Genomic DNA, 14,816 nt, shown 5'->3' on the forward strand with positions numbered 1-14,816 from the left:
TCTTGCCTCCCCTTTGCTGGTGTCTGTAAAATATTGAAATGAAGTAAAGAGTCCGTCTCTGTACAAGTACACTTGACATATATATTTGAGAAATCTACCTCGAGTTCGAGTATTTCAGTGATCGAGCTCGATTCTCCCCTCGACGGGAAATACGTAGTCATATCACAAAGAGAGCAGCTGAGAGGTATTGTAAGCGCTCAAGACATCGTCGACCAGAGCCGACCAGACTCGAGGCCGTTGACAATTGCAAGGTAAGGCTGTCGAGCGGGACGGGGAGGGGTGGGGGGGGGGGAGGTGTCTGTGTGGGGCAATTACTATAACTCAAACCTCTTTTTCAAACGCCATCCTCATAAGGATCTAGTGAACGGCCCCCGCCGTGGCCGGCGAGGCGGATTTCTACTCGTAGGTCGTCGGGGGAGAGCAGTTCCGGACTAGATGCCGAATAGTTCCCGTGCTTTTGCTTCGAACTTGTACAAGTAGGGACGAGTAGGTACTTCGTAGAAGCTTGGCCACCACCCCAGGCCATTCCCTCTCCACTCTGACGCCGCAGCACTTTTCTGCCTCGATCATGTCGCGATGCAGGCACGCAGGTCTGTTCCAGGTCGACCTCGTTTCCAGCCCGAACCCTAGAAGAGTGGCTGGTTACGGGGACAAGATCCTTCGACGGCGAGACCGAGTCAACCGGGACGAACACAAAAAGACCGAACTCGAATTATGCTTTTGCAATCCGTGCGCCGAGTCCAATGACTTTGTATTTGTAGGCAGCGAAGAGTCGCCAGGATTCTGGAGTACGAGGTACACAGTAGTACCGAGTACAAGCTCCGCTGTCCTGTCCGAATAGGTGCCTATTATTGTGGACTCTCGTCATGTCCGCCGCAGGTCGGCTGCGGCCAAGTTGGTGCGCGGTGCGCCTGCCAATACTTCCTGGTACAAGGACAGATCATGTCATGTGGGCTTGGTATTCTTGCTTGCTTGCTTGCTTTGACGACCACTACCCACTCCAGTGTCGGCTGGCAGACCACTCGTACACCGCCACCACCCACACTATCTCGTCGGCGGTACAATGTCCCGCATCGATGGAGTGCTAGACGGCTGAAGCGAGCACGAAGAACGCTGTTAGCCAAGGCTTTGCTCCATGTCTTGTGATCGAACGAGCCATATACAAAGCCGAGCCACAAACGCCAGGCCTGTCTATCTGTCGACTCGGAAATCCCAGAGACTGAATGGCAGGTCGCGGCTTGAAGAGTGGCCAAGTGGTATACGTGACGTGGAGAACTGGGCGGTGTCCTCGGCAAAAGCGAGGGAGATGGATATCAATTGAGAGTGTGGATTAATATGTTGCGGAAGGATGGTGGGGTGAGTGGGTGGGCGTAAATTGTCAGGTCTTTCTCTCCCAGGCTAGGCTAGAAGAACAGCTCTTCACCTGTGGGCAGAAGACCAAACACTGTAAAGGAGTAAATGGTAGAGGTAGCCAGGAGGACCCTGGCCAGGAACAACCAAGGTACAGGTGAGTGGCAGGTGTGCAGTCTTCATATTGGCGCGGCAAAGCTGAATGTCAAGTGCGCTGGATATGGATTCAATTCTTGTATGAAACACAGTACAATATGTACGAGGCACTTCCTATGTACCAACGTATGTCTCATGTATGTAACCATCGTTGAAGGCCAGAGTTGGCTAGCCTTATGGTGACTGCATTGTGAAAGGCCACTTCCAGCCTTCGTTCGGTCATTACCATGCTTCATGCCCTCAAATCAATTGCCTCGGAGGCATCGTCTCTTCTCCCTTGACCCCATGCACGAGGCTTCCCCTCTTGTTCTCATAGTTTCGCAAGGTGCCCGTCCCCTCCACAGCTTCTTGGACCACAGAATCCTCAAAGACGTCGATGTGTGTGCTCGCAAACTTTCGTGCACTGACACCCCTCTCGAACAAGAGATCCAGTTCTGCGAAACTGCGACCCGCTGGCTCTGGCACACGGAAGTATGTGTAGATGATGCAGCAGAAGCAGATCCCCGCCCAGAAGAAGCCGGCGTAGTTGCTCCAGTTCCATTCACCGGGGTTGAGCATGTACGGTGTCAAGACGGAACAAATAATTCCGACGACGTTGTACAGGTTGCGCCCCAGTACGACAGTCTTGATCTGCAGACGGCGGGTGGAGAGCTCCGCAACCAGAGAATAGCAAACCGTGCCCACCGTAAGTTGGTAACAGAGTGCCCAGACCAGCATGATCGATCCAGTTGCCAACGCAGCCGAGTCTCGGTGGGAATCAGGAACCAGCCCCAAAAATCCCATGATGAGCAGCATGGAGAACAATCCACAGAGTCCGTAGAGGTAGAGGGATCGTCGTCCGATGCCCCGACTCATCAAGAACCAGGCACCGAAAACTCCTCCCATGTTGATTCCATACTGTCCGAGGGCAAAGTCATAGGATTTGCTCGTGGCCAGACCCGCTTGTTCAAGGAAATATGTCGAGTATCCAGAGAAAGAATTGCCGGACAGGTTCTGGATCGCCCAGACCATGCACACGATTTCGGTCCGTCGCAAGTCTGTGCCTTTGAAGCAATCCCAGTACGTGGCACCCGCCGTGATCTTTTCTTCCAGAGCGGTTGTATGGACCATCATCGCAATGGTTTCATCGGCATCGAAATCGGTTTCGCGGTTGAGTGAAGTCAATCGAAGGAGTGCTCTTTTGGCGTCGTCGAGTCGCCCCTTGCGCACAAGCCACCATGGCGATTCTGGTGCGAGGAAGATTCCAATTATCAGTGGTGCCGGCCACACCCACTGGATTGCATAAGGTATGCGGTATGACCATTGATCGTCTCGAGGGAGCATCGACTTAATGACCCCAATCCCAATCACCTGTCCCAGTCCCCAGCAGAAGTTTACATAGGTCGTAAGATACCCTCGGAGCGCCACTGGACACACCTCGGATGCATAGGTGATGGCTAGGCACGTACAGAGTTAATAGGTGTGTTTTCGAAACATAGGAGGTTCGATACGTAGTGGTGTGGATATTGGGGGCTCAATGAGTTCCCAACAACACCTCATACGTTGCGGCCGGAAAAACTTACTTGCGACTTGGAACATGCCCCAAGGTATTCCACAGAGGATCTCTGCGACCTGGAGAGCGACCACAGTCTGTGCTGTGAAGAAGACCGCCGTGTAAATGGCAACGAGGGCCAGGCAAGCGATGAGGGTGTATCGGTAGCCAAAACGCTCGCAAACCAAGCCGTTGATCATAAGGCCAATTATTTCGCCGACATTGGCACCGTTGCTAAGACCTGCCTGCCACGGAGCCGGGATTTGATAACTTCCGTCGGGCAGTTGTTCGCCGTACTTCTTCTGGAACTGAGGGAACGCGTCTGTCAAGACAGCGGTCAGAAAGCAAAACATTTGAAAAGGAAAGTCGGGAATCTTAGGTTCCCAGGCACCAGATCACTCACAGAAATTACTCAACAGACACACATCGTATCCCTCCATGGCAATGCAGGTCGAGATCAAGATGCTCCACCCAACGGCTTTTGGGTAGAGCTTGATGCCTTGCCACAAGGTCATCTTGTGCTCCTTTTCGGTCGCTCTCTGAGCATTGTGGATGACATCGTCAAAGGTTTTCTGGTGCTCTATGTCATCCCCTCGAACCTGTTCCGGGGCGCCATGGGAAGGTTGAGAGGAGATGACATTCTCCTCGACCGCCTTTTCCGACATGATTGAAAACGCGTCTCAGCGTGTATTTTACCTTGCGCTGTGATCGCGTCAATCGAACAAAGTTAAAGAGGTTGTGGAGTTGAGTGTGGTTAGAGATGGAGGTGAATGGACAGTGACTGGCTGGCAGCTCCGCTCATAAAGTCCCAGACAATCCTGCTGACCAGATATGGTGAACAAGGACAGAGTAAAAGGCCAACAATAAGCAGGTGAAAAAAAAATTATGAGTTGACCCAGTATAACTAGGACAACTCTCCCAACCTCCCCACTGATCAGCCGACCAGCTTCTCCTTATATCCCCTGGTCCAGGTCTTCTGCGGGGGGAATGGTGTGTTAACGAAGATCCCACGTTACACTGCTTTCTGGGGTAAAGAAAAAAGGGCGATTTCTCTGGTCTGGGGGAATCTTGCGGCACGCGCGCATCGACGAAGGATCAGGTTTTCTGTTCGCCCTTGCCAGATTCGTGAGGAGGTAGAAGCAAGTGGGAATTTTTGCTGATCTGGACATTGGCGTGAGAAAACCTGGTCAGAGGACCAGTCACGCGGGTCCCTGAGGATCCCCCTGGGAAATCCTGGGATGATGAGTTCTGAGTCCCTGGGGAACTCCCGAGATGCATATCCACCGTACCGCACCGCAATCAGATCAGGTATTGTCCTTTCCTCTCTCTTGCTGGTCACTGGTTGGCCTGGTCATTGTCACGACAAATGGGTTCGCCATCCGCCGCCTGTGGTTCCACTGAGCTCGAAAGCTGTCTTCCATCCTTCTCCATCTACCTGGCCGTGTGCCTCGATGTGCTGAGGGCGATGAGGGGCGACCGTTTTGCCTCTTTGATTTTTGCTCCACCCCGATTTTCGCAAGGTAGTATCGCACAACATGAAAATCCGGGATCTAAGACGAACTAGGGACAGTTCAGAGGATGCAGGTGAGCAGAGGGTGCACGACCGAAGATCCCCAGATGTCACCGATCAATTGCCGGATTTTTGGATGGTGTTGCTTGTTCGCCAATCAGGCTCATTATTGTTTGTGTTCCTTATGGTCTGTTCAACGTAGGTCGAAAACACAAGCGTTCGGACGGACATGCACCGAGAGCGATGGGACACCAAGGCTTGAACCAAGGCTTGAACCAAGACTCGACAAGACTTCAAGACCAAGAAAAAACCAAGAGGGCGGGCAAAGCGGGCAAATGCGCATCTTTGCACATTCTCATTGTAACCCACGGTCAATTGCCGACGACAAAATGCACCGCATCACAAGGATGCTACTTGCACAAGAGTCTTTTTCTCCCCGTCAGTTATCGGTGTTGCCAGCGCCGACAGAATTCCGCTATGACCAACTCCGCAGCCAAGCCTCTCCTACAAGCAAGGGTGTTGGACCAGTGATCAGTCAATAAATATTGCCTCGGCCATACCGAGGACAGACTGGAAGAGGAGGACAGAGACACTCGACTCCTATACTCGGTCCTCAAGCATCTACGAGGTTCTCGGCTCTTTGTGCTTGATTTTTCGCTCTCGTGTGCGTGCATACCTGTAGACAACTTCTGGGCGGAGCACAGCATGGACAAGTATGTACTACGTATAGAGCACACGCCTTGCACGCTGCACACGCACGACAGCCATTACGCGTGAAACGTCAAGATTCAAACACATGGTACAAGTTCAAGTATGTACTGTGTACCTCGTCGACAAACGCACCCGCACTTCAACTCCCGGACAGTAAGTACGTCAAACAAATAGTCATTACTGGAAAAGGCCAGTGCCGGTGCCTCCGAGAATCAACTACCTCGCTAGTTTCGTGTCGCTCGCTTTTCAATTCATTCATATGCCTGTCTGTCCAGCTGCCTTATCTCTTGTTTTTCTCTCAGCTGGCTTCCTTTCCCGGATTTAATCCTGTCAATGGGGGTTTGTCGCCCCATGAAAAATGTAAAATGTTGCCTCCCAGACACAGACTCGTCGTCACTCACACATTGTCGACGATCAAACACATGCCTCCAGACAAAGTAACCCGTCGACAAATTTCCCAAACTTTTCGCTGGACGGTCGCTCACGACTGACCCAACACTTCAATGCCTGTACCTACTTGGACAACAGGTCTGCTGGGCAAGGTGCTACTCGCCTTTCTTTTCTCCGCGCCTCTCGACTTCCTATCCCCGTTTTCCGGCATTCGCAGTTCGAGCGGACCCAGAGTATAATCAAGCAGGACCGTCTCGTACCGGTTGTTCCGACATAGGTTCTCAGCCTCGTGTTGCAACATCTCGGCATCCACTTTCAAGCTGAAGTCGATCAAGTAGCAAAAGGTGATTTCCAGCCGGCCTAGTTCGCCCTCTGACACCCCGCCCACCTTGCTAAAGCGAGCGTGAGGCCATGAGAGGTCTTCGAGTGCCTTCATGGCAACTCGCAATGTAGCCAACAGCAAACGATGAACATTCCGTGGAGTGACGGGCAAGATCTTCTCTTGTACCGCCAATCGCGTGATGTAGAGCGAGCTCGCCAGATAAACCGCCGTCGACATGGGACAGTATTTGTGCATGCGCATGAGATAATCCTCAGTAGAAATGGGAGGTGGTCGTTTTGAGTAAAACTTCCGCGCGAGAGCTCCATGCTGAATGTACAGAGGCTGGGCGTTGGCCCCGATAATATGTGCCGCCGCCGTGGGTTCATGCTCGTGTGCTTCAGGTGAGCCTATAGGAGTCTTCACAAAGAGCACTCCATCGATATGTTCTTGATGCGAGGCCGACTCCGGTGGCCGCAGCTTGGTGGTTTCCTTCTTGGGAGTTTGCGTGGCGGCAGTCTCCGGTGTCATTGACTCGCGCAGCCTCGAGAGACTTCGAGCAGGTGACCCTCCTCGACTTCGTGCCGGTGGCGTGGGGGGTACGTCGCCGATCATCTGGACGAGGTTGTCGATATTGCGACATAGCAATTTCAGCGCGGCGACAGGCTCCAACTTGAAGATGTCGATGTTCTCCGGCGTGAGATCGTCGAGCCCTTCCAACGACGGGCTCTTGATCGAAGGTATGATGCCTTTGTCGTTCTCAGGCTCCGGAGGGGCAGGTAGTTTGGGGAGCGACGACGACGCCGAAGCCATGCCGGCAGCCTCCTCTTTCTGACCCCCTTGCTGCTCTGGACTACCCATGGTATCCGTCACGTATGTAGATGGTGTTTGTTTTTCTTTTCCGTCCTTCCTTCAGTCACCCCACCTCAATCATGGGTGGAGAGACGCGTGCCGCTGATGGTATCTGGAATGGGCGGCAAGTATTCCGCCACATGGTCGAGCTCGTGTCAAAAGGTGAAGGAAAGATTGTGCTCCCCTGGGCGGCGCTGTTCGATGCCTGGCGTAGGGTTGCGAAATGGAGATGGGAACTGCTTTGCGAGCTTCAGTAAAACGAGGGTTGCCGGCAAGCGCAACACGTAATGAGAGCAGAGGAACTCAAGTGGGCGAAAGGCGGGACGAGGTGCAGCTTGGGCTTTGACTTTGACCCTTGGATGTGCTGAGCACGGCTGAGACCAGGATGAATAAGGCGCGGAGCTCGGGAACAAGGAAGCGTCGCCATTCACAGACCCTGAGGTCACGACCAAAGTAGAAACAACCAGGCCTTGCGTCGGCACAAGGGGACAGGTGTGGTATTATCAGGAGCTCAAGGGTGTTTTGGCAAATGGTGGAGGGACGATTGGGCGTGCGCGGGGGGGGGGGGGTGTTGTAGTGAGATCCCGGTGGTATGTATCGCAGACCAACCGACCATTAAGCCACAAGACACAATCTCCTATGACAAGGAAGATTGTAAGGAGGTCCTACAGCTTCTCACTTTGTACAAGTAGTTCTCGTACAAGTATATGTGCGTGTGTGTGTGTGTGTGTGGCAAAGCATAGCATGCGTATACCTCGTATTACCACCATCTCTGCCCCAAAAAGGATTCGACGTGTCACGCGCCCTCCAAAGCCAGAGAGGCAAGAAATCTAGAACTTTTTGCGCAGCCTGAGGATCCATCCGGGGTTGGCGCCTTGCTCCTTCGCACACATTTTCACCTTTTACAAGGACACACTACCGCAGCTTAACACTCGATGTCTCGTGCGCATCTCTTGAAGATGGGTAGCCTCTGCGTCAGCGACAACTCCCTTCCATGCTGCCCTATCACCCTATCGCTCCGATCTCATAGGTACAACAGGGCAACTGGGATCTCTAAGTGATCGGCGCCCAATTCTAGTCTGGACTGTGGGATGCATATGTAGCCAGCACACCCGACTGGTTCAAGGGGTCGCATCTCCAGGCCCGCGACTCCCAAGCGCCACCAGGTGTTCTGACTGTCCTGGTGGAGACTGCACGACATCCCTCCCGAGGTGGGCTGTTGAGGAAGAGTAGATCTGTCGAAGAGAAAAAGAGGGCCCTCGATCGGTATGCTGATAATCTATTTAACACTGTTTTGATGACATCCATATCTCTTTGGTCCCATACTCTTCCTCACAATTCTTCATCGAGGCCCACCGATACAAAAGGATAGCCCTGTGCCGTGGGCTGGTCTTAACGAATGACAAAAATTCGGAATCTCTTCGTGGCACAAAATGTGTTGCTGGCGCAGACCTTCCCTTCAGCCCAAGAATGATATATGTATCGCTTTGAAAACCTCCTGGAACGCCGTTCCTCCTTTCCCTGCTTTGCAGCAATAACCTCCGTATCTATGTATCCTGCCCGTTGGGTGCCCCGACTCCCGTTCACTATACATTCCTTCCCAAGACCTTCTATCGTCGTTGTCTCCTGTCTCGATCTCGATCATGCTCATCGTCGACGATGATGATACTTTGTCGTCGTGGGCGTCTATCCCCGGTCCCTGGTCGTCGTTCCTCTCGAGCTTGTTGGGTGCGGAGATGGTCGTAGTCTTCACGAGCCCGGTCGAGAGCCGATCGGTTTGTTTCACGAGCAGGCACCACAGCCGTCGGGTTGTGCACCACGACGCCTTGGTGGTCTCGTGGTCGTCGAGTCTCCACGAAATGCTCTCGCTCCTCCTGGTGGAGACGGGTTTCGCGCTCGGCAAGGTCTCTTTCACGCTTCTCCAGAGACCTCTGGCGCTTTTCCAACTCAAGGTCGGCCTTGAGTCGATCGGCCTTTTCTTTGGCGGCGGCGGCAGTCAGCTCTGCCTGTCGTCGCTTACGCTCTTCTCGCTCTAGATCATCACGCAGCCTCTGGACTTCCGGATCGGGGCGCACACGCACATATTCCCGTCGTGCGCCGTCGTGATCATCGTCCATGCGTGCTCCGGTCATATAGTACTTGCCGCTGTCGCGCTTTCGTGGTGGAGAGGGACTTTCCACCTTTGGATGGGCGTCCTCATCGTCGGCAGGCTCATGGATGACCTTGACCTTGTGGTGCCGCGGAGACCGTTTCTCCACGACATACTCGATTGGGTCATCCTCCTTGTGAGGCTTGGTCGTCTTCGGTGGCAGCTTGGGCGGCAGAGGGGTGAAGATGTTGTCTTCCAGGTTGGACGACATGGTGTGATATGGGCCTCGAGGAGGCGAAGGAGGCGGGCGTGGAGGACTCCAGCTACGGCGCTCTGGCCGTCGACTTCGAACGGGGACTTCTTCAATGATATGGACTCTCTTGGTGCGAGTCCGGAAGAGGTTGTAGAGCTTGGATCCAGACGTCAGCCGCTCTCTCTCCGGTGAGGTCGTTCGCACGATGCGGTAAGTACGCACCTGAGGACTTCTTTCAATGACAATCGGTTCACGTGTATACTCGTCGTGGCTTCTGCGGCGCCTATCAGACATTCAAGGGCCGAGATGGGAAGGTCGGGTCAGTGACTGAGTGTGAAGACGTCTGGAAGTTTGTCTCTAGAAGCAGGAGGAAGGGAAGGACTCGTTTTTGGGTGGTTGAATGGTTCGGTATTGGATGTGGAAGTGAAAAGTCAAGTGTTGGGATCGCCAATGATATTGAACGAGTGATGTGATTGACAAGTGAGGGTCTTTATTTACAGAAAGACGTTTGATGGATGCCTGGACTCATATACAGTTGTCGGTACGGGACATTGTGAGGGATGGTCGGGTTATATCCCTGGTCACCCGTAACGATCACAGAGAAGTAGCTCGAATACCGGTCAGCAACATCGTAGTCCGGAGCAAAACAAGATCGCTTGTCACAAGTATATCGCTCGTCCGTCCGAGTTCAAGGCTGTGGCCTCAGCCAGCTGATTTGGTGCAGTCGGTATGATTTTGCACTAGGTTCACAGAAACAATGGGTGTGGATGGTGGGCAGGTCCCAGACCGCAAGGGGAAGCGGACACTGGTGATTGGAGCCTTTGGGGTCGGAAGCAAGGGATGAGATCCTTCGGGCCCTATGCACGGCCGAGAGATCATGATGCAAGTGTCAACCAGCTCAAGAGGGCGACGACATTTTTGGGCAGAATTTTTTCTGTTTGCACGGTGGTTCGCAATGGGGGGGAATAAGGCAGCAGGAGGGGATTTTGGTCAAGGGTGGTGGTGCTTTTGGTCCCAGGACCGGGATGGCCAGCCTGGTCCGAAGTGTATTCGTATGGCGGGTATGGGACAAAACATGTCAACCCGGCTTGGCCATCACAGATGCCATTTCCCACCTGATCGCTGTCTCTCTCATGGGGCTATCTTTCCTCCGAGATGCTCGCCAGCCCCCTATTGTTTTGTTTCGTTTGTGAGCTTGGAATGCTGAAGAGGCATTTCCACTCACCACCACCGACACGGGTGGCGGCCACCAGCGGTACCAGACGGCGAATTATGTCAGCGAATCTGGGGAATTCGGCCAGAGAAGGGAGCGGCGTGATGTCCCTTGCACGACGCTCCGAATCTGTGGCTTCTCCCCGTGCAATGGTAGCAAGGGGCCAACAGTGATGTAACCATAATAGGGGAAAGGGGAAGGGGAAGAAGCTCCCAGCTCCAGTTCCAGGGGGGGGGATATGGACTCAACGGGTGCGGCTCTGTGGCTGTGCGGCCCCCAATTGGCAATCAGGCTCCCCGTCTCAAGCAGAAAAGTCGACAAGACAGACCACCAAAACTGGGCTTCTGTCGCCTTGTTGTGGCACTGCCACCACCGCCTGACCTGACTTGGCGTCATTGAGGAAATATTTCATCGGGGTATTTTTCTCTTTTTCATTCGGCTAGATCCGGGGGGGAGTCCCCCAGGGCCTGTGATGGCTCTTTGAAACAGTACAATGCAGGGAAGCGCTTCGGGTGTGTGCCCAATTGTTCCAGCTCTTCCCCTTGCAGCTCCGATCAAGCTTCCATGACTCACAATCTATCCTGGTGATCTCGAGGCTTGAGTATGGGCTTTGGTCCGGGATTGGCTCAATTGCCGTGGCCCTTAATATCGGCCTCAGCCGCATGGGCCGAACGGACAAGGGGTGATTTGGCCGCTTTCTGTGCAAAACTCCCGTGCAGAAACAATCATGTTTGAGGGTGGAACGGGTCAACTGATCACTAAATGTTAAGTAGAATATAGGCATTTTTCTGGATAGACGGTAAGGGCAGGATGACAGGGGTGAGGGAGTTCCCTGTCGCGCTGAATGGGCGGAGCTAGTTGGGGAAAAGTTGCGGTCTTTTGTCGTTGGTGGCTGAGAAGTTGGGCAAGGCTGACAAGAAACGACCAAAGGGCCCATTATTCGTCAAGCTTTCATTTAGTGTTTATGTCTGACGGCCACTCCTCCCCTGCGCTGCCGCTGTTTTTGTTGCATTGACGCTGTCAGACGCATGCAGCCAACCGTCTTCCCCGGCAGACACCAACCATTTGTACATCAAGTGGATGCCCAAGGGAGACCTGGTCACATACAATGGATCTATGTAGATACCCACAGGTTGGGTGTCCCCTCAAAGCTTTCAAACTTATCAAGGCTGATCTCTGCATGACTCTGCCGGTGGCGACAAAGAAATCATTTGAGCGATCCCTACCACATACGAGTACTCCGCACAAGCGAACGCACAATGGTGGAATGATGGACATATCGTGGTCGGAGTAAATGCTGCTCCGATTCACAAGGCCAGTCACTAGTAGCCAGGTATACTGGCTGACTGGGAACCTCAAGCCACCTCTTGGAAGCTTACCCCTCCTTGAAATCCAACAATAGAATGTACTCGTATGGTTTGCTGCCAGGAGCAACATGAAGCGAACTGCCTCGACGACCGCCAACTTCGCAGCCTCGCTCCTGTTACTGATGACTCTACATTGGTACAATGTCCTCGAGGCAAACATTACAATCTTGATCACATTCCATTTCGTTACAACATTATTTTGATGTCCTGGCGATAATCCCTGTACAGATGATGCCCGCGTATTTCCCTTGACCATGCACGCCATGCAAGACACCTTCAAAGCCTGGGTGCTCTGAAAAACCTTAACCAACACGAGCAAACACATAGACGAGCTCGTCTTTCCACGCTCAACTCCAAAGACAATAAACCAGAATCCCGCCCTCTATCCTCTAAGGAGTGGGCGAGATGGTAACTGGCGAAAAGTGTGCGTGGAAACAACAAGATCTTATCAAATGCCGCAAGCAAAAGCACAAGCAGAGTTTCCTGACCATAGGACGATAAGAGCCTATTGAGCCCAGCTTCCCTTCCTTGCCCTCGCGCCCCAATCCTCGTCCGCGCCCAAACATGCGCGCCTTCGTTCATCCGCGAAATTCGGGCTCTGTCGGGCCCATTCTCTCACATATAACCTCAGCGCTTCCCATCGTTTGCATTTGCCGATGACTTCAGACTCATCCCAGCCATCGCCCTCTGGTGCACCCACGTACCCCTTGGCATCAACGTTGTTATCATCTTTGCGGAGCTCCTCAATAGGGATGCGAGAGATCTTGCTGAGTTCCTCGTCAAACATATGTGCGAGACTAGGGTATCCCAGGCTCAGGTAGTTATAAATTTGGGTGATCACACGGTTGGGGAATTCATCCTCGATTTGTTTTTCGATCCGTAGCTTCTTGTCGATAGTACTAGTAAACGGATCATCGCCATCGTGACTCCGTGGAGGAGTCAGAGGAAGAAAGCCAAGACCCGAGAAGTGCTGCCGCCGGCGAGCAGGAGTCTGATGTCCCCGACCAGGTGTGCTGGCTTCGAATGGGTTATTTCTTTCCCCCGCTGGAGTTACGGGAGACGGTGTCTGAATGCCACTACGCAAGCCGTTCTGCGGGCTCTGAGGTTGCCACAGCCCAGCTTGACACATGCCCATCCATAGCCCGTCGCCGGCATTGTTCTCACGCTTTTTGTGTGGTCTCCAAAGTTCAGGGCTACTGGGTACCGTTGAATCATCATCGCTGTCCGCAGTTCGTGGTCTTGGGGGTTGATCAGGATCGCAGCGCGTCATTTTTGGTGAGATGGTGAACGGGAAGATAAGGTCGTCGCCCAGCATCGGGGGCGACGCAGCAGCCCTCATACGTGCCAGTTCGGAGTCCTCTTCCTCTGCCCGGGGCTTTTTCGTCTTCTTCAAGCCTTTTGCCTCCAATGCATGTCGGGTCGCCAGTGCTGTAGCACTGAACCGGCTTTGACCAGCGGTGTCAGCTTTCAGCTCTCGTTTGGCCGCTTCTAGCTGTTCGTGATGTTTTCGCATATTTTCCAACTCTAGATTTAGCTCGGCCGCCGACGACCGTCGGAACGTGCGCGCATCGGCCCCCTTTTCACCCTGAAACATTGGAACTGGTAAAGGACCATCTTCTTCATCTTCACGAGAGATGGCAAAGTGATCCACGGGCTCATGCGGCCGTTCATTGATGTAGGCGGCCATTGCCTGTTCCTCCAGTTCCTTCTCGCTCACCGTCTCTGCCGCCAAACGAAGGACATATTCAGTATAGCTATCCTTTGCACTAGGTGGTGCTCTCTTCGCAAATGATTCCACAGATGAAGGGGAGTCGCTTAGCGAGGGTGCTTCGGAGCCTTCATCTTCTGTGGTCGACTCAATTATGGGCAAATCAGGGACAGCAAATGAATGTTGGCGTGATATTTCAGGATTCTTTCGAGCCAGTGCCGCCGCAGAGAAGCGCGAGTCTTCAAGTCCTGGGACGTCTTCTGTCTGTTCTTCCTCTTCGCACAGAGGAAACGGCTCTCGTCGACCAGGTGCAGGTGATGGTCTAGTTTCAGCGGTGGGGAGGTGAACACGGCGATAGGAGCCTTTGGCGGTCTCCAATAATTCTGGAGAGAATTTGCGGGCTCCGGACGAAGCTCTACTAGAAGAAGAGGAGTTACCGGTTGTTTGAGGGTATTCGTCCGACCCTTTTGCATCTGGTTGCCGTCTTCCTCTCGTGGTCGTGCTGGTCTCTATAGGCTCCGGGACAAACTTCCGGCGAGGACGACTCGATGTCGTCTCTGCTCCGTCCTTGGATTTCTTTTCCTTGGAACTCCTTGTCGTCGTCTCAACCGGTTCTGGTGCAAATCTCCTCCGGGGTTTGGGCGTCTCCTCTTCTTGGGGATTGTCTCTGTCCTTGTTACTTCTGCTGCTTGTTTCGACAGGGTCCGGGCTGAATTTCCGTCTCGAGGACTGAGAACTCGATTCTATAGGTTCAGGCGGAAACCGTCTAGGTCCCGCAGAAGCACCGCTTGCGTGCTCGCCGGGAACGGAGGAAATATCGTTCGGTGATGGGACGGCGCTGATGTTGTAGTCATGTGCGGGCACCCCTTCAAACCCTCTGGCCGTTGTCGAGTCCTCGACACTGTCAACGATATTCCTCTTCCTAGAACTTCTGAACGTCTCCTCCACCGGCTGAGGCAAGAACCTGCGAGGTTTGGTCTGAGGAGGCATGGGGTATGCTGAGTTTAAAGATGGCTTGTTGGTAGGAAGTGTGGATGAAGAGTGGTCTGACTGGTTACGGGCTGATCTTGAGCTTCTGACGGTAGTCTCAAGAGGTTCGGGTGCGAATCGCCTGGGCGGAGGCGGGGAGGTCGATGCCATGATCTAAACCGTGAGGGTGGTGGAAGCTTGCCTCATTTGACAGCCCATGCTTTGCTCGGGTTCCTTTCTTGGAAGGGGGAGGGTTTCAGGAGCACGCGAGCACGGGATGCAGCGAGAGGTAAAGGATGCGCAAGGGCCAGAAAATGCGGGGATCATGTACTCTTAGACGAGTATTCGGGTATATACGGAGGATGTTGCGGTTGTATGAGAAGGACGCGAGGGTTGAT

At 53.4% G+C, this 14,816-nt stretch overlaps 4 protein-coding genes across 4 annotated transcripts; all 4 read right to left on the reverse strand.

The window, feature by feature from the left end:
• Positions 1-1,746: 1,746 nt before the first annotated feature.
• Z517_02645 (uncharacterized protein) lies at positions 1,747-3,702 on the reverse strand (the record flags this gene model as incomplete). The annotated part of the gene is made up of 3 exons (XM_013431754.1): positions 1,747-2,942; positions 3,069-3,359; positions 3,441-3,702. 3 exons carry the CDS (start codon positions 3,700-3,702, stop codon positions 1,747-1,749), a joined length of 1,749 nt encoding a protein of 582 aa, XP_013287208.1.
• A 2,037-nt stretch (positions 3,703-5,739) lies between these two features.
• On the reverse strand, positions 5,740-6,828 carry Z517_02646 (uncharacterized protein; the record flags this gene model as incomplete). Its single annotated transcript, XM_013431755.1, has 1 exon — positions 5,740-6,828. One exon carries the CDS (start codon positions 6,826-6,828, stop codon positions 5,740-5,742), a length of 1,089 nt encoding a protein of 362 aa, XP_013287209.1.
• A 1,601-nt stretch (positions 6,829-8,429) lies between these two features.
• Z517_02647 (uncharacterized protein) lies at positions 8,430-9,455 on the reverse strand (the record flags this gene model as incomplete). Its single annotated transcript, XM_013431756.1, has 1 exon — positions 8,430-9,455. One exon carries the CDS (start codon positions 9,453-9,455, stop codon positions 8,430-8,432), a length of 1,026 nt encoding a protein of 341 aa, XP_013287210.1.
• Positions 9,456-12,246: 2,791 nt separating this feature from the next.
• On the reverse strand, positions 12,247-14,439 carry Z517_02648 (uncharacterized protein; the record flags this gene model as incomplete). Its single annotated transcript, XM_013431757.1, has 1 exon — positions 12,247-14,439. One exon carries the CDS (start codon positions 14,437-14,439, stop codon positions 12,247-12,249), a length of 2,193 nt encoding a protein of 730 aa, XP_013287211.1.
• Between the last annotated feature and the right edge of the window lie 377 nt (positions 14,440-14,816).

The sequence above is a fragment of the Fonsecaea pedrosoi genome (genome assembly GCF_000835455.1).
Source record: "Fonsecaea pedrosoi CBS 271.37 unplaced genomic scaffold supercont1.2, whole genome shotgun sequence".
Taxonomy (NCBI): Eukaryota; Fungi; Ascomycota; class Eurotiomycetes; order Chaetothyriales; family Herpotrichiellaceae; genus Fonsecaea; species Fonsecaea pedrosoi.